We start from the raw sequence: 24,158 nt of genomic DNA on the forward strand, positions 1-24,158 counted from the left end.
GAGCATTGTCGTTAACCAACAGCACACTTTATGCATGTGCTAGTAAAATTTATATTTTAAAAACGTCATTACATTTTGTTTTTCTCTGTAATGTAGCAGTGTTATGTAATCTTTCTCAGCCCTGGAACATAAACCGTTTCATTATGCCACAAAAAGTGTCTTGTCGGCTACAAAAAGGTTCCCCTAAACTGCCATCTCTTAATTACTATGGAGACTACGAGCTGACAACACGCTGCTATCTTCTGTTAGCCTGCATTGTGGGCATCAATAACTTCAATTTTCAGAGTTATTCACAACTGCTTAGAGGAACACGTTTGGACAAGGTCCGAGAATTTGTAAAACTTTGAAACTGGCACCAGCTAATATTTCATAATGATAATGTTGATGTGCTTCAGGCTTAAAGAGCTGATGAAGGTCTGAGACCTTGTAAGAAGAATCTGAGACTGCCACTCTGAGTGCCCACCTTTTGCACATGGCCACAATTATGTTTTTATTTTTTGATCAAATTGACAGAAAAAATATGCATTAATGTTTGCTGAGAGTAGTATCTTATGTTCCATATCCTAATGACTGTTCAATGAAAAAATAAAAATTAAATCACCAAAATGTTATTTGTCAAGGGGGCCCAAATCTTTGCACACAACTGTACATTTCAAACCTTTATGCTGCCTAAATGGCTCACCTGTCTCATGCTAACATGTCACTCAGTACGAGCAATTTCAGCCTCTGCTGGCTTGTCACATCAAGGGTAAAAGAATTGTGTTGTAATCCAGCCACAGTGATAAAAAGCATAAGCTCTGTAGAGCATGCTCCTGATAGCAACTCAGGAGAAGAGACAATTACACTGAAAAGTACAGTAGCTAAGAACAGTTCAGGAATAATATGGCCGACTCAGTGTTTGTGCACTGAAGCATCGGTTCAGCATTAGGTCGTAATGTTCTTGACGTGACAGAGGAAGGTGTGGACTCACCAGTTTCCTCACCACTCTTCTCGCTATTTCCGTCTGTTAGATAGACAGTTTACAGCAGCTGTTATATCAAACTCCATACGTGACAATCTTGCCTGTGAAACCACACTGGTGACAGTGTTGATTTGTCTTTCTTTTTTTTTAAGGTGTGGGGGGGGGGATCCTGTTTCTGAAGACCGTGAGCACAAGATTCATTCTACACTAGCTGATGTCTTCCTGATGCCTTTAACACATACATTAATTAGGAAACGGTTTCCTCTGCATTTCTTTGCAGAATAAAAGTAAGAAATATGAAGAGTCAGCAGATGCTGTGTTTATGTACCATTATACAATGAGAACGTAATCTTAAACATATTACTGCTCAAACCAATGCAACTTTTCATCTCTGCCATGGTGTGGGTTGAGGTAATCCAATTGCAGCCAGAGAGTCAGTCACTGATGCGCTGAAGAGAGTGTAAATACTGCGGTGTGGCCTGAGGCTGATTTGAAGTTTTTACTCCACCCTGAGAGGCCAGAGCAAGCCCAAAGTCAATTTCTGGAAATTCACTCCAGAGGTTTCATTAGATCAATAAAGCTGACCATTGAGCTGCCGGAGCACCCCGACAACAAACTCCCTCAGCGTCTGTAAAGAACGAAACAAGTGCACACACACACATATTATAATTACCTCAACATCAACAACTCAATAGTGTCTGATCTGCTGACCACAATGCATCAAATACATTCCTCACCTGGGGCTTGCAGTGCTCTTCAATCCAACTGAAAACACAGGCTGACAGTTCTTGGAAGCTGCTCACTGAAACAGAATTGCTGAAAGACTGAAACAGGGTGTCCATGATGCTCTGAAAGATGTTGAACTTGACCTGGTCAGACACCTGATCCTCTCCCTGCTGTGGGTTGTTCTGGTGGGCCTTCACTATGTGCTCATAGTTTCTGTTGAAGAAACACAATCACCATTTATTAAGACGGTGCAAAATATACAACTAATCGATTGCCATGACACAATGCAAGTGAAACCAACATCATAATGTAGCAAGAACAAGTGGGACTGTGAATTAACTCATGATGGAAAAAAAGCTTAAGCGGAAAAAGGTTTTGAACCATTGTCTCACGTTTTCATGATCTTCAAAGCCATCACTTCTTTCCTTAGTACGGAAACTTCCTCCTCTTGCTTCTTCTTTTCTTTATGAAGAAAATGAATGTAGTCGATTGCTAAATGAAAAATACAGAGATGATTCAGTCAGGGATTTCTTCACAGCACACAGATTACAAAAGATGGAGTTTCCGTCTTTCAAGAAATGTTCCCGAACCATCATGCAGGTTCCCTTCTACCCCTTGTAGGAAATTAAGTGCAGATATATCAGTGCTGTGTAATATTTTATCTACTAACATCTTTCTGTTAAACTCTAGTGATTTGAATATATGCCAATATAAATATTTATGTTCTGTATGCCTTTTTATTATTTTTCCATTGTGGTCTTAATATTGGGCATGCTTTTTATAATGTAAACATGCAAGTCCGTTACCTGTAATTTGGGGCTATCTGTACACAGATTGAGAGGTGACACAAGTGAAAATAAAATAGTGACCTTGCCAATTTTTGGGCCATGTTCAACTAATTAAGCCCAGCAGGACTCAAGTGGATACTCTGTTCATGTAATTAGATAATAATGCCGATGTTGGCAGCTGGACAGAATAACCTGACCTTTACTTCACTGTCTCCACTTTTTCTCCTATTTACTATCTTTTCCTGACAGGCATATTAAGATGTCGACTGATGTTTGAACTATCTGCTTAAGTTCAAACTGAGCATCAGAATGGGGGAAGAGTGGTGATTAAAGGTGATTTAAGTAGCTTCGAACGTGGCATGGTTTCTGGTGCTAGACAGGCTGATTTGAATTTTTCAGGAAGTGCAGATCTACTGGGAATTTTCTCTAAGCATCTCTAGGGTTTACAGAGACTGGTCTGAAAAAGAGAAACTATCCAGTGAGCAGCAATTCTCTGGGCAAAAATGTGTTATTGATGGCAGAGATCAGTGGAGGACGGCGACAATGAACCAAGCTGATAGAAAGAGAAGAGTTTTCAGTAAGCGCAGGACGTTAAAATACTTCCAGCTGATTGTTTTCTTACAGTTTTTTTCCTTGTTTCTCACCCTATTGATATAAAGGCATCTAATTAAGTGGAGCCTACATCATGAAAGTTAGAGCCCTATTTTAATGATTTATAGTGCATGGTGTGCATCACGTGGCGCAAGTGCCTTTGGGCAAATGGTCAATGTGCCGGGGCGTATGGTCTAAAAGGGCTGGAGTTAAGTCGCCTCATTAATGATAGGTGTGTTTTGGGCGTAACACACAGTAAATCAATCAGAGTGTCATCTCCCATTCCCTTTCATTACCAGGAGCGCTGTCACTTTGGCAGATTGCTATTATAACAGCGCATTTGTGTGTTAAATATTGTTTCAAAACTGTTTTAAGCCTTCATAGATTTGTTAGGAAGGTCCGTAGTGGCACTCTCCAAGGTGCTGACCCCCCGCCCAAACAAATATATACAGCAGTGGGAGGCTCATTCTCATTGAATCTGTTATTGTTTACAAGTAATTAAATCTGATTAACATTATGACTAACCAATAGGACATGTATTTTTTTATATATTGATGTGATAGGCTACTTTTGTTTTATTATCATTTTTTTGCATGTTTGTGTGCTGCAGCGCGTCCGTGTGCGTAACAAGCACAGTGTATGCATGCTGCACATCAGCCTATGTAGGATCATGTTAACATATTGTATTCTTGTTTAATGTGCCCTAAAATAACAGTGAAATAGGCGCCAGTAACTTCAGACGTGGTTTTTTTGTTGGTCACTTGCGCAATTGCTTTCCACTTCCTCAAAATAGCATTGCGCTACTAATGCGCTTCACCGCACCTAATTTTGAGATCAACACGCTCACAAGCGCACAGACCGTTGCACAGGCCGGTGCACAGACCGGTGCAAGTGCATTTGCTATTTAGACAAGATGAGCGCAGGGCGTGAAAATGTCAACTGAATTGGGGGAAACTAACAAAGACACATGAGTAAAGTGGCAGGTGAGTGTAAATCTAAACCTTAAGTCATAGTGATTTGAATAACAGCGGTAATCCTTGTATCTGCTGTCCAAGTGTTTATAAAACTGCCTTTATACAAAGAGAAACTGAAGATCACATCTTACTTTTCTGCAGTATAGTAGCCTTGCTGATCTTCTGTGCTCCCACTGCAAATTCAGACTGCTGCTGGCAGGTCGGTACTATTGACTGGAGGTCATCGTAGCCTTTCTACAGTTTAAAAAAAGACAAGGTGTTATTAACAAGTGAAAAAACCCTGAAAATTGGAATATATTTCACAGAGACCCACATCCTACTGCAGTGTACTATAAAACCTTACCTTGATAGCATCCCTACGCTTCTGCTCAGCCTGTGTGTGCGCTTGTCTCCGCCGATCTTTATACGAGTCCTTATACGACGTCTCGTGCCTGTAGTCACTGTCTTCATCGTCTATTTGAGAATATATTAAGACATAGATTAAGAGACTTAAGAGGGACTTTTTTTCATCCCAGCAGGATGCAGAAAAGATGATTCAGTCAATTCAAGATTGCTGTAATACACTTTAAACTAACCTATGGCAAAAAAATATAACAATTTATGGTTCTGTTAATGTTTTTAAAGCCCTCCATTAGAATGCTGCTTTCCTGTGAGCTCCTACTAAATTTGACTTTCAATACAGTAACTCACATAATGAGTAAGTATTACATTTAACTTTTAATTTACATGACAGCTGATATAATATGCTACATACATTAAATATGTGATAATTTCTAGAGAATTAAGAGTACAAGCATACCCATTTCAGGAAAATCATTCAATAAGAGGCACAGTTAAAGTATAAATGATTAAATCAACCCTTACATACTGTTCATATTCTGACTCATAATTAGTCTCTACACTAATTGACATTCATACATTTCCTTTCGGTCATTAATAAATGTTTGATTAATCCTTCTGTTTGGTCAATTTTATGGAAAAAAGACTTTTTTAATGCTCCAGGTGAACATTTTATAGAATATGATGCATATATAAAATGGGTACCAGCTGCACTACAATTGAATAAAGATCCATTTTATTTCCATATTTTGTATACTGTGGGTCACAATAGGAAAAGTCTGGCTAAGTCTGTTTTTTACAGCTCTCATATGTTGAAAAAAAAAAAAAAAAGACTCTGAACAGCTGATCCCCTCTGTTTCAAACACCATACCTGTATTTGGTACTGAAGAGGCACTTGTTGAGCCGATGCTGTTAGCCCTGGACACAACGGTACCCTTTCTGGTGGTTTCAGCAAAGAAACCTGACGAGCAAGAAAGGAGATGTAAAATATCTTTCACTCTTTCACCACAAGACCAGAAATAGATTAATATACTAAACTCAAACACCAGAAACTAAAAGCTCACCATCACACAGCCTGAATATCAAAAACAAGTTTCCTGTCGTTTAGCGTATGGGATATGAACTGACTTTATACTCACTGGGGTCAAAGCCGCTGTCGCTGAAAGCACCGTCTGTCTGCCGAGCCATCACCACACAACAGAAGATGGGGAAAAATGAGAAAATAAGAGGCTGAGAGGCTGAAATAACTAGGAGGAAAATTGTGCTGCCCCAAATACACTGACAATAGGCCAACAGCTTGCCTGCTAAATAAAAAGTCTAAACCCCCACTGAGCATTGCCCTTATTTGTCCAATCCATATATGCAGGAGGATAAAGAGCTGTGCAAAATTAGTACTTCAATCATAGCTCCACAGTTTGATCTAGGGCATCACAACCCAATAGTTACTTAAAGATGTGGCTGCAAAGTTGGGACCAGTTATCTCTGAGGGTCTCTCTATGGTTCCAGCTAGAAAAAAACTCATAAAATTGCCTTCAATTTCAGCAATGAGTCGTGGTATATGTTTAATATTTAACAATGAATATTCTGACAAAAGATTTTATTCTTGCCACCTGGAGTAGACATATATTCTGCTGCCATCTCAAAGAATGTTTAATATTGAATTTCAACAATTATTTAAGGGCCTCTGGTTTGAGGAAGATTAAGATCTATCTTTTTAAGTGACTTTTTACTCACACGCAGCTTTTCCATGACTGACAGTTATAGTAAGGGTGCAAAATTTACTTTTTTTGCCCACCATTTTATCAACCACTCAATTATGATTATTATTATTGCGATTATCAGTGTTTTTTTCTTGTCTGGTGGCAGGTGTTAATTGTGTGTCCTGGCTACGTAGATCAATATCAGATACAACATTAAAACAGTCAATACTGACATTGGAAAGAGTTATTTCTTAATCATAGATGTATGCAATTGTAGGAAGCTTCTTCCCCCGAGCTGTCAAATTGTTAAACTTTTTATATAGCCCGTGCAACATATTAATTTCGTTGTTATGCTGTCCACAGTAGCACAATTACAAGAAAACTTCTTGTGTCTTAAGTCTTATCAGTGATTCTCACAAGTGAAAGTGTGAAGTTGCAATTAAAACAAGCTTAGTAATGGCATATAATAACTGTTGTTATTGTTGAAGACTCTTCAATAAATTTACACTGAAGTTGTAAAAGAAATGCACAAACAGATAAGTGATACATTTTCCCACAATAACGCAGGTAAATATGAGGAGCTTGAGGGTTTTGTTTACTTAACTAGCCAGCAGCTGTAGCTTCGCAGCGTTAGCAGTCGAGCTAACAAAGCACAGCTCAACCACAATGTTAACAAAACTTCATGTTTTGGACGAAAACGAGGTTCGACAGTTATCACTACAGTCACACAGAAAGGGTGCTAGTCAAGTACACATAAAAAAAATGTTGGGGTTAGCTAATAATAGTTTAAGTGACTTACTTTCCAGTGGTCCTCTGGCGACGTTGTTGGGTCGGTCATTTTGGAATGCTAAATTACTGATAGCGCTGCTGCGTTTGCGTACCTGTCGTAAATTCGTATTTTATTTCCTTTAAAAAGTGAAAGCAGACTACATTTTTACTTTCAAGTATCCAAATCTAAAAGAAAAAAAAGATCTAGTTTTATCGGGAGTTGAAGTTGCAGTAACTCATGTACCGTCGAAATAATCACTTGCATCCACACTAAATAATCAGTTTCCTAAAGTAAGCTAATTCGTATGTAAGGATTACTAAAAGCATGTATTTGCTGGTGGTAATTTATATACATGTTTTATCCATATATATTTAACCAAACTGCGTTACAGGGTCCATGTCCACATTTCTCATTTAGTTTAAAACATACTGAACAAAACTATATTTTCTGAAGATTATTCCCAAATTTCCGGGGGCACGCAAAGGCAGCAACATTGCATTGCAGTAATTGACTTCAACCACAGAGTGTCGCTGTTCCGCTCTACCTTGTCAACACCAGATATACCTTACTGCTACAAACAATCTGGACTTACATGAAAGGAAAATGACCAAAACACATGAAACCCTGATGTAACCTCTGGCCCGTTGCAAGTTCAGCTGGCCTCCAGAGAATGAATGGCTGCAGTGTAGTGCAGGTGGATTTATGGTAAAATGGGAGAAAGTGTCCTTTGCTTGCTGGTTGATTTAACATATGCATCTGCCTAGTTAGCATGTATTTACTATCTCTGAACATTGTGCTACCTGTAATTCCTGTACTACCTTGTTGTACTCATCAACCACCTACTTGTAAATGCATGGTACACCCAACTGTTACCATGTTAATCTCCCACCCTGTCCTCCACCCCAGGTTCTTGTTGCTGTCATACACAGGAAGTTACTCTTCTGCTTTTGTGCTTTTGTGGTTTCTGTCTGTGTTAGAGTTTGTCACACACTCCCCTATCCTTCCTCTCACACGCAGTCCTCTGTACTGAAGGAGTTTTTTGTCAACTCGTGCAGAACATAGAAATAGGTGGTTACTATTGTCTTAGTGCCCTACCAAGCCCAATCAAGGCTTGTTGTAAAGGTACTGTAGAGAGAGTGATACACATTGAAGAGAAGACAGACATGAGGACGAACTACCTTTTTTCATCATTCACCTTGCACTCAGGACAGAGGCGGATGCAGTAAACAAGTGGCTTGATGTTACTTTCACTGAAGGCCTTAAGACTTGTTTTGATATAGGCCTTCTTGCTCTGGTCATTTGAAGTGGAGGTCTTTTGTTACTTGGAATACTCTAATTTCTCAACAAAAATAGTGTTTTTGTAAAGCTTTCCTCCTGGATTACTTTTGGAAATTAGTGATGGGGAATGCGGCTGCAGGAGCTTTGGAGCAGGAACCGACTGAAGGCAGAGAGTCCAGGAACTCAGTTGGGGCAGCTTCAGGAATGAGTGACCCCACACCAACCCTGCAGAAGAAGCAGCCGGCTCCCCCCAAACTGCCCATGCCTTCAGAGGAGGAGTTGGAAGAACGCTTCAACATGGTTCTGGTGAGTGACTGAACAGGCAACAAGATGGGAAACACCCTTACTGCACTTGAAAACATAGAATATATATTTGTTTTATTTACACACTAATAATGCCAGAGGCTGGGATAACTACTTAGGTTCATATGGTTCAGAGGCACAGATAAACCAATTTATCAGATAATTTAATGTTTTTATAAGTAGCAAGTATTCTGAGTCTTAAGCAGTTACACTCTCAGTCCAACGTGTGCTGTCAAAAAACAATATAAACTGTATACAAACTTCAAAAGTCTATCAAAGAGTCATTTGACGTACCATTTTTGTCCAATAATAATTACACAAAGTTAACAGCAAATCAGTGGTTTATCACAAAGGAACCAATACTATTAACAAGTGGTGAGACTGACTGGTATTTCTTTCCTTTACCATTTGATTTGAAAATGGCAAGCGAGGAACAGGATGAGTAATGCATGCATGGGCAGCTGGCCCTAAGGGGAAGTTGAGCAATACATTTACATGAGTGAGGCCATAAGACCGGAAAGCAACTGTTTCACCACTCTTTCACAAGTTGTACGACAACAAGTTGTACGACTTGTGATAAATATTGAAAGTATTTGGGACACTTATCATAAGACCAAATCATAAGACATCAAAACCTGTGATTTAGTGTCAGGGACATTGAAGCACCTGAATCTCACTTTAAAGATCCATGTTAACGAACATAAAAAGGTTTAAAACTGAATTAGACTTCCAACTGTGGTGTCATGCTGAAACACAACAACCTGCAGTGTGTCCATTAACATCAATTAAGGAGTTTGACTTTGTCAACCCATAATTTAAAAAACAGAAAACAAGCTCTACACCATAATGGATAAAGCTTTGGTCTCTAGTCCCCAAAGTGTTTTTCTTTTTCTTTCTATGATGCTCCATATATATGTGATATCATGTGTTCAGTGATGGACCAAAATCTTCTCTTTTGCCCTTGGATGAACAGCATGAATTATGCAGGTACTCTGTGGATGTGTAAGGACATAAGCAAAAACTGACATTTGTAAGTCAAACAATGTATATGATTAATCTCTTTTGTTTGACTTGAAACCTGGGCCTCAATTTGAGGCACAGGTGAAGTTCTATTTATGTAAACAGTACATTACAGTAATTAACCAAAATGCTACAAATCCACTTTACCTTGGGAGCTTATGTGTTTTTTAATTTTGTAAATGTAGAATTGGGGTGAGCACAACTCTTTTTTATACCTGATTATACTTTTAGTGAAGCTAAAAAACAAAAAACATTTACTCCATCCAGATTTTCTATGTAATTCTGAAATTTTCAAACACTATCACTGAGAATAATGATCACAAATTTTATTCAGTCAGAACTGATGATAGATTTTATTTAACTTTATTTACGTTAATTGATTATTTCACATAGGTTGACAAAACGTCTTGTGAGAGTGTCGTCATGCTTGAAAATACAAAGAGGCATGACAATGTTGGGTTATGTGTGACGTTTGGGTTATCTATTTCACAATCAGTGTGACATATTCTTCTCACCCAGAAAAATAACTTAAGGGGCATTTCAGGCACTATATGAAAGAATGACTTCACTTCCTTTTTCAGAAAAATACTTACAAAAGTCATCTTAAGAGAGATGCTATTCTGTACCTTCCTGTGTGTGTAACTAAATCTACAAGGAAATGAGAAGTGGTCTTTCTTCTTCTTTTCTATGTTGTTTCTAAACTTGGGGAATTTATTGTAGTAGTAGGTTGGTGTTGAAGCACATACATGATTATGCATGTCATAAAAACAATGTTGTCTTGTAAGTGTTGTACCACAAAACCATAAGTGAGACCCCTCCTTTACCCCAACAGGAATGAAATGTCAACTCCTCAGCACCGCCGCAGTGTGCCATTTCCGTTTTTGCTTCTCTTTTTTTGTCTTTAGGGTGTGGAAAGAAACTACTAAGGACTGCTCAAATGTACAAACTGTTAGATTCAAGATCACCACCCAATGTCAACCGAAATGAGTAGTCTTGTCAGTTAGTCATTGTTGTGTCTGGAGTCTCGGGACAGGTGCATAACACACAGTGGGGTTGGCGGAGATTGTTGCAGTTTTGTGAAACTGAAGGACAGTTCTACAAAAAAAAACTTAAACATAAAGACTTTGCCCTTTAAAACTGTTCTTTTTTCTACACATCATTCTATTTGGTTTTGAATCGTCCATAAGAGTTAATTTATGATGAGGTCTGGTGACTGGGATATCCATGTCACAATCATTCATTACATAACTGCTCAGTTAAATGTCAAACATTTTACTGTAAGTTGAGGGTGAAAAGTCAAATTGAAACAGTACATTTTGGACACTAATATCTCAACCTTTTAGATGAGTTGAGTCACCTTTCACCGAAATGTTTTGTAGGTGGGGATTTCTTGATCTGTGCGAAACTTCTCCATAATGTTTGCAAGATTATACATGTTATACACAGTTTTTGATGTAAAGGGATGATCTGAATGATAATCTAATTGTGTCTATATATAAGAAATTGACACAGTTCATATCTTAAATCTGGTCATATAAATATATAAGTAAAGAAATAAATAACAATGGGTAGTGGAGTGGGATTTCTTAAATGTGCGATTAACTGAGGACAAAACGTCTTCAATACAGGTTACATTGTAATGTAAAACTGTAGCAACCAAATGATGACAAAAAGTCAAAAAAAAGTTTCTGACGTACATGGTACCTGACAACCATACATACATGTAAACACTGAGTCATTGGCAGTTCCGTTCGGTTGTTAACTCCCTTCCGCTTTGCACTGAAAGTGCATCGTGGTTTTCTTAAATTTGAATATGATTGCATAAGCAGGAAAGAAGAAGAAATAATGATATGTTCAATTACAGTCAAGGTGTAAAGATGAACTGTAAAACATATGGCTTCTGTGAAATTTATTTTTACCCTGAATTACATCCTCACATTTAAAATTAATTTGATCACACTGGATTTTCTGAGTTTTGATTGTCTTGTTCTCACTCTCTTCCAGAGCTACATGAACCTGCCCCCAGATAAACTGAAGCTACTGAGTCAGTATGATAATGACAAGAAGTGGGAACTAGTCTGCGATCAGGTAACAGTATTTTTTGCTTTCTATTCATACAATGAAATATTGATAACAAGCCGGTGTCACAATTATACCTCAAAATATATGACATCAAACGTAACAGACTTCTTGCACCAGCTCCTTCACTGGGACAGAGTTGAAAGGTAGTGCATAAACACGCAGAGTGGTTTAAGTGGTGACGAACAGAGTGCAGTGTAAGAACCTTGCAACACAGTTTCCGCGGTGGCAACTGATAGAGGCGTCGGCATGGAAACAGAGAGCAGTTTGTGTCTGTTGTGTTTACTAGTGCAAGCAATTATAGCTTTAGATGCTGCACTCTGGTAAATCTGTGTCCAAATCATCTTTTGGGGTTGCTGTAAACACATTTTGACTCAGTTCTACTGTGATCCATTTTCCCCCAGGAGCGTTTCCAGGTAAAGAGTCCCCCATCAACTTACCTGAACAAGATCAGGAGCTTCTACCAGGATCAAGGAGGGGTGTCTCGCAGGGTCAGTGTAAAACTGCATCTTCCTTTCATATATGATACATCTTTAGTTTTTATACCTGCACAGTGGTGTCTTGACTGCAACCTCTGCTGCTTCCTTAGCATAAGAAACGGACCCAAGAAGCCACCCAGGTCCTCAAAGATTTGGAGATTTCCCTTCGTACCAATCACATTGGGTGAGCATGTTAACTTTTGATGTGTAATATGATTTGATGTAGCTTTTTGTTGGGTCCTTTGATTAATTTATAAAATTAGTAATCTGAACTTTTTATTGTATTATTTGTCATATTTTTGCACATTCTGTCTGTAAAACTCTTTCTAGAAGCATTAATTAAGATAAAGAAATAAAGTTAATTATTATTATTATTATTAGTTGTCAGTTTGAGTTCACTGAGCATTAAATCCAATTTCAGTGCAGTATATGTGTCTCATAATTACTAAATACCATTCTCTGACTGTCTTTTTGTAGATGGGCACAAGAGTTTCTCAATGAGCATAACAAAGGTTTGGATGTCTTGGTGGAATACTTGTCCCATGCGCAGAGTGATGTCTCGTGAGTACCAGCAGGCTGCAAAAGCTGTGTCAAAGACTGATGGCGCACTATGGTGAAGTCATTTATCCCCATGGTGTTTATTTTGTTTCTCTTAACTGTGTAGGTTTGATATGGAGGGTGTTGAAAATGGTGTGTCAGACAGAGGAAAGCCAGCTGAGAGGTCAATGGAAGACTTGACCAAGAACTCCAGCACCTCCCATGCGCATGGGATGACCAGAGCTGCTCGAGCGTTGACTGTAAGGTAAGACGCTCCTGAAAGAAGCAGTCATGAAAAAGCAGAGTCCTAAACCCAGAGATGTTCAACTGATAGTATGATTGTATGTATAGTGCACTCTATCAAAAATATAAAGAGGAACTCTTAGATTACAGTTGCATATATAGTCAGAACATTGAATCACGTGAGAGAAGTGGTGTGCTAGTGATAGGGTCATAGTGTCACAGAGTTGATCAGATGCAGTTTTCCAAGAGAGGCTGAGCTGTCTCAAACTAAACCTCATCTGTTCCTTTATGTACTGATCTGCATATGTTCGTAGCTTCATTATTTCAAATGCTCTCATAACTAGTGACAAGTGATAAATAGTGATTAACCAACTGCAGAAGGCTTTTGTCTCTGTAAAAAATGAAACAACTAAACGTCTTTATAACTGAATCAATATGCCTTTTGGTGTGGTTTAGTTTTGTGGATATTAAATGTATAACACAATGTTTTTGCTGCATATCTCATTAACCTTCATAGCTATTTTATTGCTAGACAGCAGTTTTTCTTGAAAGTGATTTGCCAACCATGACTGATACCTCCCATTCTCATTCATTCATTTCCTTTGGTCTTTTGTTGAGTTTTTTTTTTACCTGATGCAACACATCCATTGCCACACTGACACAGTGGGTGTCCAAAACAGCGCCTGAAGTCTTGTTATAATTGGCCCACTGATAACTGTTCTGAAATCCTATTTGCATGTCAATTCTGGGCCCCTGGTTTCAAACCATTTGTGCCCAGCTCTCCTATTAAAGTATTTGTTCATGTGTCCATAAACTTGTTATTGCTTTATAGAATAACCCACACTCTGGGGAGCAAGATGCATAAAAAGTCCCACGCATTCGGCCAGAGAGATGATGTGCATGTGTGCATAATGTGCCTGCGAGCCATCATGAACTACCAGGTACAGTAAAGTAAAAAATCTTGCAAGTGATACCTAACTTCACTTTTTTCCCCACTGTTGTTTCACTTGCTTGTTTGATGAAAAACACAATTATGACACTCAATGTGTGATTTTGTTTTTTACGTTTTAGTTTCTCCTCTAAAACACAACATAACACACATTCCTGCATCTCTTTGGAGGCCATTGTTCATGTTTTCCTTCTGCTTTCAGTCTGGTTTTAACCAGGTGATGACTCACCCACGCTGTGTGAATGAGATCACCCTCAGCCTCAACAGCAAGAATCCCAGGTGCGTACATTTTGTCCTGAGAGAAAGCATGTGTTATCTGTCTACCTGCATCCATATCTAACTATCTGTCCCTCCTCTGCTGCGACAGGACCAAAGCCCTTGTGTTGGAGTTGCTGGCAGCTGTCTGTCTTGTCAGGGGAGGACACGACATTATTCTCTCTGCTTTTGACAGCTTCAAAGAGGTTAAATGAGTTTTTCATTAGTATTTCACCATATTGCAATGTTTTCATTTGACCTCGACAGTTGCTCATTCAGTCATGCCATTGTTCCAGACTTCCCTTCTTTGATTACTCATCTTGTGACTGACACAAGCGCTGTGATCATAAGTTTAGCACATGTAGAACAGTCACACGTGTGTATACCAATGTCTTTAAATGCAATTACAGTGCAAGGTTAAGAAATATATTGTACCAATTAACTTAGAGTATTGACTAAGCTACTTCGTGTAATAGATATAACATCAGGAAAAGACTCATTTTGCTTTCATGCCCCCCTTACGCCACCATGTGGGGAAGAGTTGTAATGTATACTCCGTGTATATTAAGGTTTTTTCCCCCCTCAGGTGAGCAAAGAAAAGACCCGCTTCGAGAAGTTGATGGAGTACTTCACCAATGATGACAGCAACATTGACTTCATGGTGGGTCCTTAAATTCACCACAGACTGACTGTTTAACAAATACTCCAAGAAACTGTTAAACTGTGGATGTATTTGAGATTTAACCATCATTGTGCTTGTGTCCAGGTGGCGTCCATGCAGTTCATAAACATTGTGGTCCATTCAGTGGAAAACATGAACTTTCGTGTCCATCTACAGTATGAGTTCACTCACCTTGGACTAGACAAGTATTTGGAGGTGAGTTGGATTGTTTTGATATGTAGTTTTAAGTTATGTCTAAAAACTCAGAGATTAGGGGTGAAAACTAGTTGTATATCATAAAATTCATACATTTTTTGCATGTTATTGGAAGAGTATATGCATATTCTCTTCCTCATTTAGTATTATTTGGCCGCTGCATCTTTATACAGTTTCCTTTACATTATGCTAAGGGCAACATAGTAACGTCCTTACTTTTATACTTGAGGCTGGGTTAGGGTTTGGGTTGTGCTGTCTCTCTACCCAAATCCATTCGTGAGCTGTTTTGAAACAGAATTTCAACAATATGATGTTCACATGCATAATACCATATATGAAATCAATCACTTATATTACCATTGTTTGTATTATCTGTCACTCAGTTGTAGTAATAATTGCCATATTGCAATCCAGTCTCACTCCACTGTTAAATGTAGGTTTAAGAACTAAGACCTACCCACTCCCCTACCACACCTGGCCAATCACTCCTTAGCCTCACTTTCCATCTACTTCTATTTCACCAGATGCCCCCTCTTGACCAGAACTTTATCAACCACAAACTCTCTTAGATGCCTGTCTGGCCAGAAATCAAGGAACAATATGTCCCGTAATGCCAGGAATATTTATAATAATATAATAATATAATATAATAATATTTTAATAATCTTATCTATGTTATTCCCAAATCCAGGATACGTTTGGGATTTCTTCTATTTAAATACCGGAAGTCTGCTCAAACATGAGAAATAAGATCATGTTAAGGTATTAGTTTCTCAGGCAGACCCTGATACAAGTACATTGTCATTAAGTCGTTTTGGTTCCAAAGTTGTCTATTGCTGTGGTTGATACAGGCAGCTGTCACTAGCTAGATTAATCATCTGGCAGATAAACTCTCTAGGTATGTTAATAGTGAGATAATTGTCGGGTGATTTTAACATTGATTGGCTTTCTGACACCTCTGATTACTTTAAAGAGATCTGTTGCAGTGTTAATCTGTCACAGCTAATCACCCAATTTACTATACCTAATCCTTTGAACTCAATGCTAATTGATTTAATCCTATCCAATAGGAGTAATAAAATGCTTCTGCTGGTGTATTTGATCTTGGAATTAGTGATCACTGCCCAGTGGCCTGTGTCAGGAGCACATGCCTGAAGAGATCACACTCCCAAACTATTATGAAGTGTCACTTAAAATGTTTAATGAGCAAGCCTTTTTAAATAATCTCGATGATAGTGACATTCATTTTACAATTGAAATTCAAGATATTGAGCTGGATTTGGACTTTTTCAGTCATAAACAAGCAAAGCAAAAGATAGATAAAATCCCTGGTTTACCAATCATCTATCAGCCTTGTTAGTGAAAAGAAGAGTGTTAGTTATAGACACTCTGGCTGACTGCTTTCAGACAACTTAGAAATAGATACACATCCATGGTGAGGAAAACAAAATTGTAGTAAAAGGTGTATTTTCCTGAATTCATCTCTAGTTATTACTCAATTCCTGCTTGTTTGGGAGGCCATGAATTCCAATAAAACTAAAAAACAGAGTATAAAAAGATTATTTTAGCTTTTATTAAATATTTTGAAGCAGCTGGTCACTTTTTGAGGATGGGGAATTTGATTCTCCTCCAACCGATGACAGATTATTCTCTCTTTCTCTCAGCCATCTGTTTCCCCTATATTCTGTCTCTTCAAGTATAGTCAAAGATGCTCTCCTGGCCATAGATCTCAGGATAGGTACTAAAGACTACAATGCTGAACCCTTTTTTCTTAGGCTGTCAGAGCAAATGATCTCAAATAACTAATTTACAATCTTTTTTTCTCCTCCATTAAAGTTCCTAGAGTTTGGAAAATGGCTCATGTTATGCCCATATGTATGGAAGGTGACAAGAGCAATCTTATCTATAGGCATATATTCAAACTGCCTTATCTGGCAAAGGCCCTTGAATCTCTGATTAATGATCGATTAAAGATCTGTCTGCCCAGGGCTTCCATCTTAAGCCTGCTTCAGTCTGGTTTTAGGGCAGGTCAAAGTACTGTAACTGCTATTACTTTGGTCCTAAATGACGTTGTATCGGCTTTAGATGTAAACAAAAAAGCACTGTGTGGGACTTGATTTAGCCAAATCATTTGATACTGTGGACCATTTCCTTCTCTTGTAGAGGCTACATAATGTTGGATTTGATATACATAACATATCAGCATATCAATGCAATCATGAACTACTTATATCTGAGAGACAACAATATGATAAACTGGGAAGCTATCATTTTTATCCCTCAAGTTTAAATTTTAGGTCCAGTTCTTTTCATGATTTATATCAACATCATTGTTTCATCATTTTCTATTTGGAATCTGGATCTTTAACTTCCCAAACTCTACTTGCACTTGTTTTACATAACTACATTTTATTTTATAGCTTCATCATTTTAATCTTTTTGGAATATCTTAAGGTTTTTGACATAACTGTATTTTATTTTACATTTTAAAGACCTCAGTTTTTGTTTTATTGGCTTTTTTAATGAGCTAACTGTGGTATTACATTTTCTCTGTTAGTATATTGTATATGTTTCGCTATTGTCAATCGTAATTGTCATTGTAATTGTCAATGAGCACCATTGTCAGTCAGGGTTGCCCGTCAATGATCTCTCAAGTACAATTAATGAATGAAAGAAGGAATGATTTAATTAATTTGAGAAAACAATTAAATCAATCAATCAATCAATCAATCTTTATTTTTATAGCGCCAAATCACAACAAAGTCATCTCAAGGCACTTTACAGGTCTAAACCATACTCTTCAGGTTTAATTTTAAAGAGACCCAACATTCCCACATGAGCAAGCACTTGGTGACAGTGGCAAGGAAAAACTCAATTTTAACATGAAGAAACCTCAGGCAGAACCAGGCTCAAAGTGGGGGGCCATCTGCCTCGACCGGTTGGAGTAGAGAGGAGAAAGAGGAAGGATAGGAGAGCACATTTAAAATCAACATTGAAGTTAGAATCTCCGGGGCACTAGTCTATCATCCAGACGTCTACAGTCCCAGATTACCTGTGAGACGAGAAAGCACAGACAACTCCGGGGAAGAAGTTTAGGTTATTGAATGCATTAATAGTACATGAATGTTAATGGATATAGATGGATGGATAGAGAGTGAGGGGGAGGAGGAGAGAGGAGCTCAGTGCACCATGGGAGTTATCAAAAAAGAAAGTTTTAAGCCTACTCTTAAATGTAGAGAGGGTGTCTGTCCCCCGGATCGAATCTGGGAGATTGTTCCATAGGAGAGGAGCCTGATAGCTGAAGGCTCTGCCTCCCATTCTACTTTTAGAGATACTAGGAACCAAAAGTAGGGCTGCATGCTGGGAGCGCAGTGTTCTAGTAGGTACATAAGGTACTATGAGCTCCTTAAGATATGATGGAACCTGACCATTAACAGCTTTTGAAGGTGAGGAGAAGGATTTTAAATTCTATTCTAGATTTTACAGGAAGCCAATGCAGTGAAGCCAACATGGGAGTAACATGATCTCTCTTTCTAGTTTTAGTCAGAACGCATGCAGCTGCATTCTGGACCAACCGGAGAGTCTTTAGAGACTTGTTAGGACAGCCTGATAATAATGAATTAGAATAATCCAGCCTAGAAGTAACAAATGCATGGTTTTTCAGCATTATTTTGAGACTGAGAATGAGATGTGTCTGATTTTTGCAATATTAAGCAGATACAAAAAGAAAGTCCTTGAAATTTGTTTTATGTGGGAATTCAAGGACAAATCCTGATCAAAAATAACTCCTAGATTCCTTACAATGGTGCTGGAGGCCAGTGTAATGCCATCCACAGTAGTTATTTATATATATATATATATAAATATATAATAGTTCATTCACTCTTAATCTTAACCATTATTACTTTAGACATGTACAGCATACTTTATAATACATATTATTACTTAAACTGCATGTGTAGATCATTACTATATGTGTTTGTGTGTTAGAGCCTGAAGGAAACAGAGAGTGAGAAGCTGCAGGTCCAGATCCAGGCCTACCTGGACAACGTGTTAGACGTAGGAGCACTGCTGGAGGATGCTGAGAACAGAGGAGGGGTGCTGGAGCATGTGGACGAACTGCAAGATCATAATTCACAGGTCAGCTGCAAAATAAAGAAAAAGAGGAATCACAGTGACTAAAAGGAGATTTTGGTGGTGTAAAGTATTGTGTAAACTGACATTAAAGCAATGTCTGTGTCGTGTGTTGCAGCTGAATGCCCGGCTTCAAGAAATTGAGAATCAGGCTACGGAGAAGATATCTGAACTTGAAACTCAGCTCATGCAGGCCACCAAGGAGACTGAGCTGCTCAAAGTAAGTGCTGGTTTTGCTCATGACATGGTCAAAGTTTAATAAGATTAATTAGCCAAGTAAGGTGTGCCATCCTCACTGTGATCACATAGAATATAGTCAGTGGCAGTTCATTTTATTTTAATAATCTTCATTGCATTCATCAAATAAATCGGAATAATGTGAATAATGTGCTTAATATATGTACATATGAACCCTGAAGAAAGAAAAATTGCTCTTTGTGGTGATTAGTTGTGTGTCTATATTTGTGTTTGTAACTTAAAGGAAAGTCTACGAGAGTCCTGTTCCCAGGTTAGTGCCTTGCAGCAAAGAGAAAGGGAGAAGGAGCTGGACAGAGAGAGGGAGAAGGATAGGGAGCGACTGAGCACCTCCACCCCACAGACGAGTTCAGAGCTGGAGCAGAAGATCCAGGAGCTGCAGGATAAGGGGCTGATCCGACTAGGACGCAGCGCCTCAGGAGCTCTGGACATCCAAGTTGTGCCTGTCACAGTGGTTGAATACGTCCAGGCACCAGCCTCAGCTGCCCCGCCCAGCACTACGGACTCTGTCAGTGATACTCCCTCCCCAGCATCTAGCCCCACTGCCACTGCCCCTCCGCCCCCTCCTCCTCCTCCCCCTCCCCCTCCTGGCGGTCCAGATGCCTCTCCTCCTCCACCACCACCTCCTCCTCCACCTCCACCTGGAACTGGAGCTGTGCCCCCTCCTCCTCCACCTCCTCCTGGTCTTGGAGGAGGCCCACCACCTCCTCCTCCCCCACCTGGTGCTGGACCCCCACCTCCACCGCCCCCACCTGGGGGTGGACCCCCACCCCCTCCTGGAGCACCAAACATGCAATCTGGTAAGTATGTTGTCTCAAAAGTAAACGCTTGACAGTAGGATTTGAAAAATACTGAAAACTGTCATAAAATGGAAGAAATTCAACAGTAAAAATCTTACCTGTTTGATCATTCCTCTTCTTTTCCTCACTCTGACTGATTCTCTTCTTCTGCATCATGGCATGGTTCCCCAGGGTTTAAGGGCAAGAAAACTATTCAGACCAAGAATAGGATGCCACTGTTGAACTGGCAGGCTTTAAAACCTAACCAGGTGACAGGCACTGTCTTTAATGAGCTGGATGATGAGCAGATTTTAGAGGTAAGAAAAGACATCCTCTATTTTCCACATGCACTGTACAAGATAATCTGCAGTTTAATGCAAGTTTTTTGTTTTAATTCATCATCTCTGTACTTCCTATCTCTGCCTCTTGTTCTGTCTACCTCAGGAGTTGAACATGGATATATTTGAGGAACACTTTAAGACTAAGGCTCAGGGTAATCCTAAAGACCTGTCCACTATGAAGAAGAAGACTGCCCAAAAGGCCCCCACCAAGACGTCTCTGATTGACCCCAACAAGGCTAAGAATCTGGCTATTACTTTACGCAAGGGGGGAATGAACCCATCTAAAATCTGCACCGCTATAGAGACGTATGTGCTTTGGTGACCTTTTTGAATTATCTTAAACAGACTCTCCTGCACTTCTAACATCACAACTCTCATACACTAACTGGTGTTACTACTATTTTGTGCAGGTATGACCAGGAGTCTTTGTCGATAGACCTCCTTGAGTTGCTCGAGCCCTTCATACCATCAGACTTTGAGAAGAAGCTGCTGGTTAATTATGAGAAGGATGGCCGCCCGCTTGACGATCTGACTGATGAAGACCAATTTATGTTACGCTTTGGGAAGATTCCTCGTCTGACCCAGAGAATTAACACTCTCACTTTCATGGGCAACTTCCCGGACACTGTCAAACGCTTGCAGCCGGTGAGTGTATAAAGTTTATTATAACTTGGATTAGAAGAGAATCGGATTCAACTTTCATCAACAGATGTATTGAATTTTTTTTATTCCATCCACAGCAATTGGACTCTATCATTTCGGCGTCCATGTCCATCAAGTCTTCAACCAAACTGAAAAAGATCTTAGAAGTAAGCAAGGGAGAATACAACACGCTGATGTATCTTCCAAATTTGTGTTTTTCTATAAGTCATCTCATGTATTTCCTCTTAGATTGTTCTCGCCTTTGGCAACTACATGAACAGCAGTAAGAGGGGCTCAGCTTACGGTTTTCGACTGCAGAGTCTGGACCTTGTAAGTAGCTTTTGTTTTACATTTACATTTACACAGTAAGAAAACTTGATTAAATTAATCTACTCTGACACTGTCTTTGCTTTTCAGCTCTTGGAGACCAAGTCCACTGACCGCTCTCAGACGCTGCTTCATTTCATCACCAATATCATCATGGAAAAATATGCCGACTTGGCCAACTTCCACACTGAGCTACACTTTGTGGACAAGGCAGCACTTGGTACATTCACACAGACAGGGCAGTTTTGAAACTTTTTATATAAATCAGGAATGGTACTAAACTAATTTCTGTTTTGTTTGTTTTTTTGCTAGTGTCCCTGGACGGTATTCTTGGAGATATCCGCTCATTAGAGAGAGGAATGGAGATGACCAAAAAGGAGTTCTTGGTGCAGGATGACAGCCCAGTGTTAAAGGAATTCATCAAAACCAACAGTGATAAGCTGGATTCTTTGATCAAAGACAGCAAGACAGCCCAGGTTAGTCTATAATTCATAAAATTTACCCACAATGGAGAAAACCACCTTATCACGTGCTTTTACATGTACACTTTATGTTAAACTTATGCTCTTTCTGACTCGTTCCAGGAGGCTTATGGCTCTGTGGTGGAGTATTTTGGAGAGAACTCAAAAACCACACAGCCTTCACAGTTTTTCCCAGTTTTTGGACGCTTCATAAAGGCCTATAAGGTGAGGATGTGTGGTAGGTTTCTGATATTCTTCAACTAGGATTTAGTACATTGCAAGTTAACCATTTTGTTGTTATTTAACACAGAAAGCAGAGGAAGAGATTAAGCAGAAAAAGAAAATGGAGAGTGAGGTCAGCGAGGTAAAAGATACTCCATCGCCCAACAGGGCCGGGTCACAAAAGGTAAGAAATTTAAGGTCCAGTGATAAGAAAATATATATCAGATCTTTGTATTGACTGGTAATCTGTTTCATTGTATTTTATGTTATTTTAAAGATAGTTATCTCAGAAATACTACATTCACAATAAATTATCTTATATTAACATATTTAATTGTTTTTTAACTAGGGTCCTATGATGCCCAAGATGCCCCAGATGGATCTGATTGCAGAGCTGAAGAAAAGGCAGGTGAAACCACAGGTACGCGAGGGGAAGGACGGTGCTTTGGAGGACATCATCACAGGTACAGTAACTCAATTCATCTTGGAATTGACACATTGGATACTTCAAGCATGCTGCATGTTTGACATGTACATGCTGTTGAAATTCTTCCTTCATCTCATTATGCTTGTCCCTTCGCTGCCTCAGATTTGAGGAACTCGCCATACAGACGAACAGATGGTCGACGGCCAGCTCAGCGCCAGGAGACTTGAGCCACTTTTGGACTCCTTGCAAATGCAACTGGAACCACACTCAAGCATACAGACAAAAGAGCATGCTTCAAAATGTTCTGTATAAAGTATATCGAAATATATAATGAGCCTCATGCCATGTTGTGTTGCCAACATTGTAGTGTGAATTTTCTTTGTAAATATGAAGTTGGAATTATTTGTAATTTTTAATGCAGTTAGTGAATTCGATTCGATATATAGCTGAACATTTTTTGTAGTTGGCACCTCATGAATTTTGTATGATTTAAATTTGTACTATTATTACCTGTTAAGAAATAAAACAAAATCATGAGCATTTTAAAGTAATACTATTTTTGTATCCATTGCTCCTGTAATTTTAGTGCAACACACAGACAAGTCAGATGAGAAAGCAAGTTCAGGTGCCAAGACTGTACAAGAGAGCTGCACAATCACAGCAAATTATGTACAAAAGACCTGTCTCCTCACAGGAAAAACACACATTTCTCACAGAACATGGCATCCACACTGATAAATTAGTATCTCCAGTATCAATAGGCTTTAAAATGTATATCATTATATTAAAGATTTATTTTCTGTATTAGTTTTGTTCTTATATCACACCAGAACAGGGCTCCCACTCTTTTCTTGAAATAATTTCCCAGGACTTTTCCAGGGCATTTTCAGCTGCTACAGTATGACAGACAAGTTATCACACCTTACAATAATACATCCCCCGTCCCTCCATGCTTTGGAGATGTGTCATTTTTTACAGTTGTACCTTGCATTTTGTACATTTACCTAGATTGCGTGTTTGTTTATTCCTCTCCCGGAAATCTGATTTAAAAGATGTGCATTCTATGGCTATAACTCAGGGGTGATTCTAGGATCAGTCCTTTAGGGGGGCTCAGCTCCTAATGAGAATTTGACATACAATGCCCTGCAAGTGTTCAAACCCCCTGCTAAGTTACCCATTTCACTAGATAACGTACATTGCAAAAATAAATATTAATACATAGAGTGGTCTACTATAGTGTGTAATAATAATGGTTCAGAATATATAATCACAGATTTCTACAGAGGGGACCCTTAGATAAGCACCAGACAGAACTATAAAAAGTACATTAAACCTGTTAAAATAAAACCATTTAAACCTGTAGCATAATTGTTTGTCCCATCTCTAATAGACAGGCTCACAAAATAATTAAAGCTGTATAAAATAATTTTTAGGGAAGAAAATACAATCATTATTTATTTATTTTTAGGGGTGCTGAGATCAAATTTAGGTGTGCTTGAGCATCCTTAAAAAGGTCTAATATCGCCACTGCTATATGCGCATCTCTTCATTGTGCTCTGTGAACAATGAACTCGAGGCGCGCTCTGCTGGTCAAACTAATAATGACAACATGTCTAAATCACGATACTGTGTAAACACGTCTGTAACACGTCACGTGAGGAGGAGTACCATCACTGCCTGCCACACGATAGTAGAGTCGTGA

The 24,158-nt window shown here is 38.9% G+C and overlaps 2 protein-coding genes across 2 annotated transcripts; one reads left to right on the forward strand and one right to left on the reverse strand.

Moving 5' to 3' along the window:
- Positions 1–106: 106 nt before the first annotated feature.
- Positions 107–6,917, reverse strand: mlx (MAX dimerization protein MLX). Its single transcript, XM_053337982.1, has 8 exons — positions 6,879–6,917; positions 5,519–5,555; positions 5,251–5,340; positions 4,384–4,493; positions 4,172–4,274; positions 2,080–2,179; positions 1,699–1,900; positions 107–1,589 (listed from the first exon to the last, which is right to left on the reverse strand). Exons 1-8 carry the CDS (start codon positions 6,915–6,917, stop codon positions 1,533–1,535), a joined length of 738 nt encoding a protein of 245 aa, XP_053193957.1. The 3' UTR covers positions 107–1,532.
- fmnl1a (formin-like 1a) lies at positions 4,014–23,101 on the forward strand. Its single transcript, XM_053337981.1, has 26 exons — positions 4,014–4,049; positions 8,245–8,432; positions 11,454–11,537; positions 11,933–12,019; positions 12,118–12,191; positions 12,485–12,568; positions 12,672–12,809; positions 13,620–13,728; positions 13,939–14,015; positions 14,104–14,197; positions 14,578–14,652; positions 14,758–14,868; positions 18,859–19,008; positions 19,121–19,222; positions 19,484–20,057; positions 20,229–20,353; positions 20,481–20,683; positions 20,788–21,022; positions 21,118–21,186; positions 21,269–21,349; positions 21,437–21,566; positions 21,659–21,822; positions 21,931–22,032; positions 22,118–22,213; positions 22,379–22,493; positions 22,619–23,101. Exons 1-26 carry the CDS (start codon positions 4,034–4,036, stop codon positions 22,681–22,683), a joined length of 3,348 nt encoding a protein of 1,115 aa, XP_053193956.1. The 5' UTR covers positions 4,014–4,033; the 3' UTR covers positions 22,684–23,101.
- The last annotated feature ends 1,057 nt before the right edge of the window (positions 23,102–24,158 follow it).

The sequence above is a fragment of the Scomber japonicus genome, chromosome 18, assembly GCF_027409825.1.
Source record: "Scomber japonicus isolate fScoJap1 chromosome 18, fScoJap1.pri, whole genome shotgun sequence".
NCBI lineage: Eukaryota > Metazoa > Chordata > Actinopteri > Scombriformes > Scombridae > Scomber > Scomber japonicus.

Coding starts and splice junctions, on each gene's coding strand:
- mlx (XM_053337982.1), bottom strand. CDS start 6,917: ATGACCGACCCAACAACGTCGCCAGAGGACCACTGGAAA. Junction 5,341..5,518: donor CGACAGCGGCTTTGACCCCA/GTGAGTATAAAG, acceptor CTTGCTCGTCAG/GTTTCTTTGCTGAAACCACC. Junction 2,180..4,171: donor GGCTACTATACTGCAGAAAA/GTAAGATGTGAT, acceptor TTTTTCATTTAG/CAATCGACTACATTCATTTT.
- fmnl1a (XM_053337981.1), top strand. Junction 13,729..13,938: donor GAGCCATCATGAACTACCAG/GTACAGTAAAGT, acceptor TTCTGCTTTCAG/TCTGGTTTTAACCAGGTGAT. Junction 14,198..14,577: donor CTTTTGACAGCTTCAAAGAG/GTTAAATGAGTT, acceptor TTCCCCCCTCAG/GTGAGCAAAGAAAAGACCCG.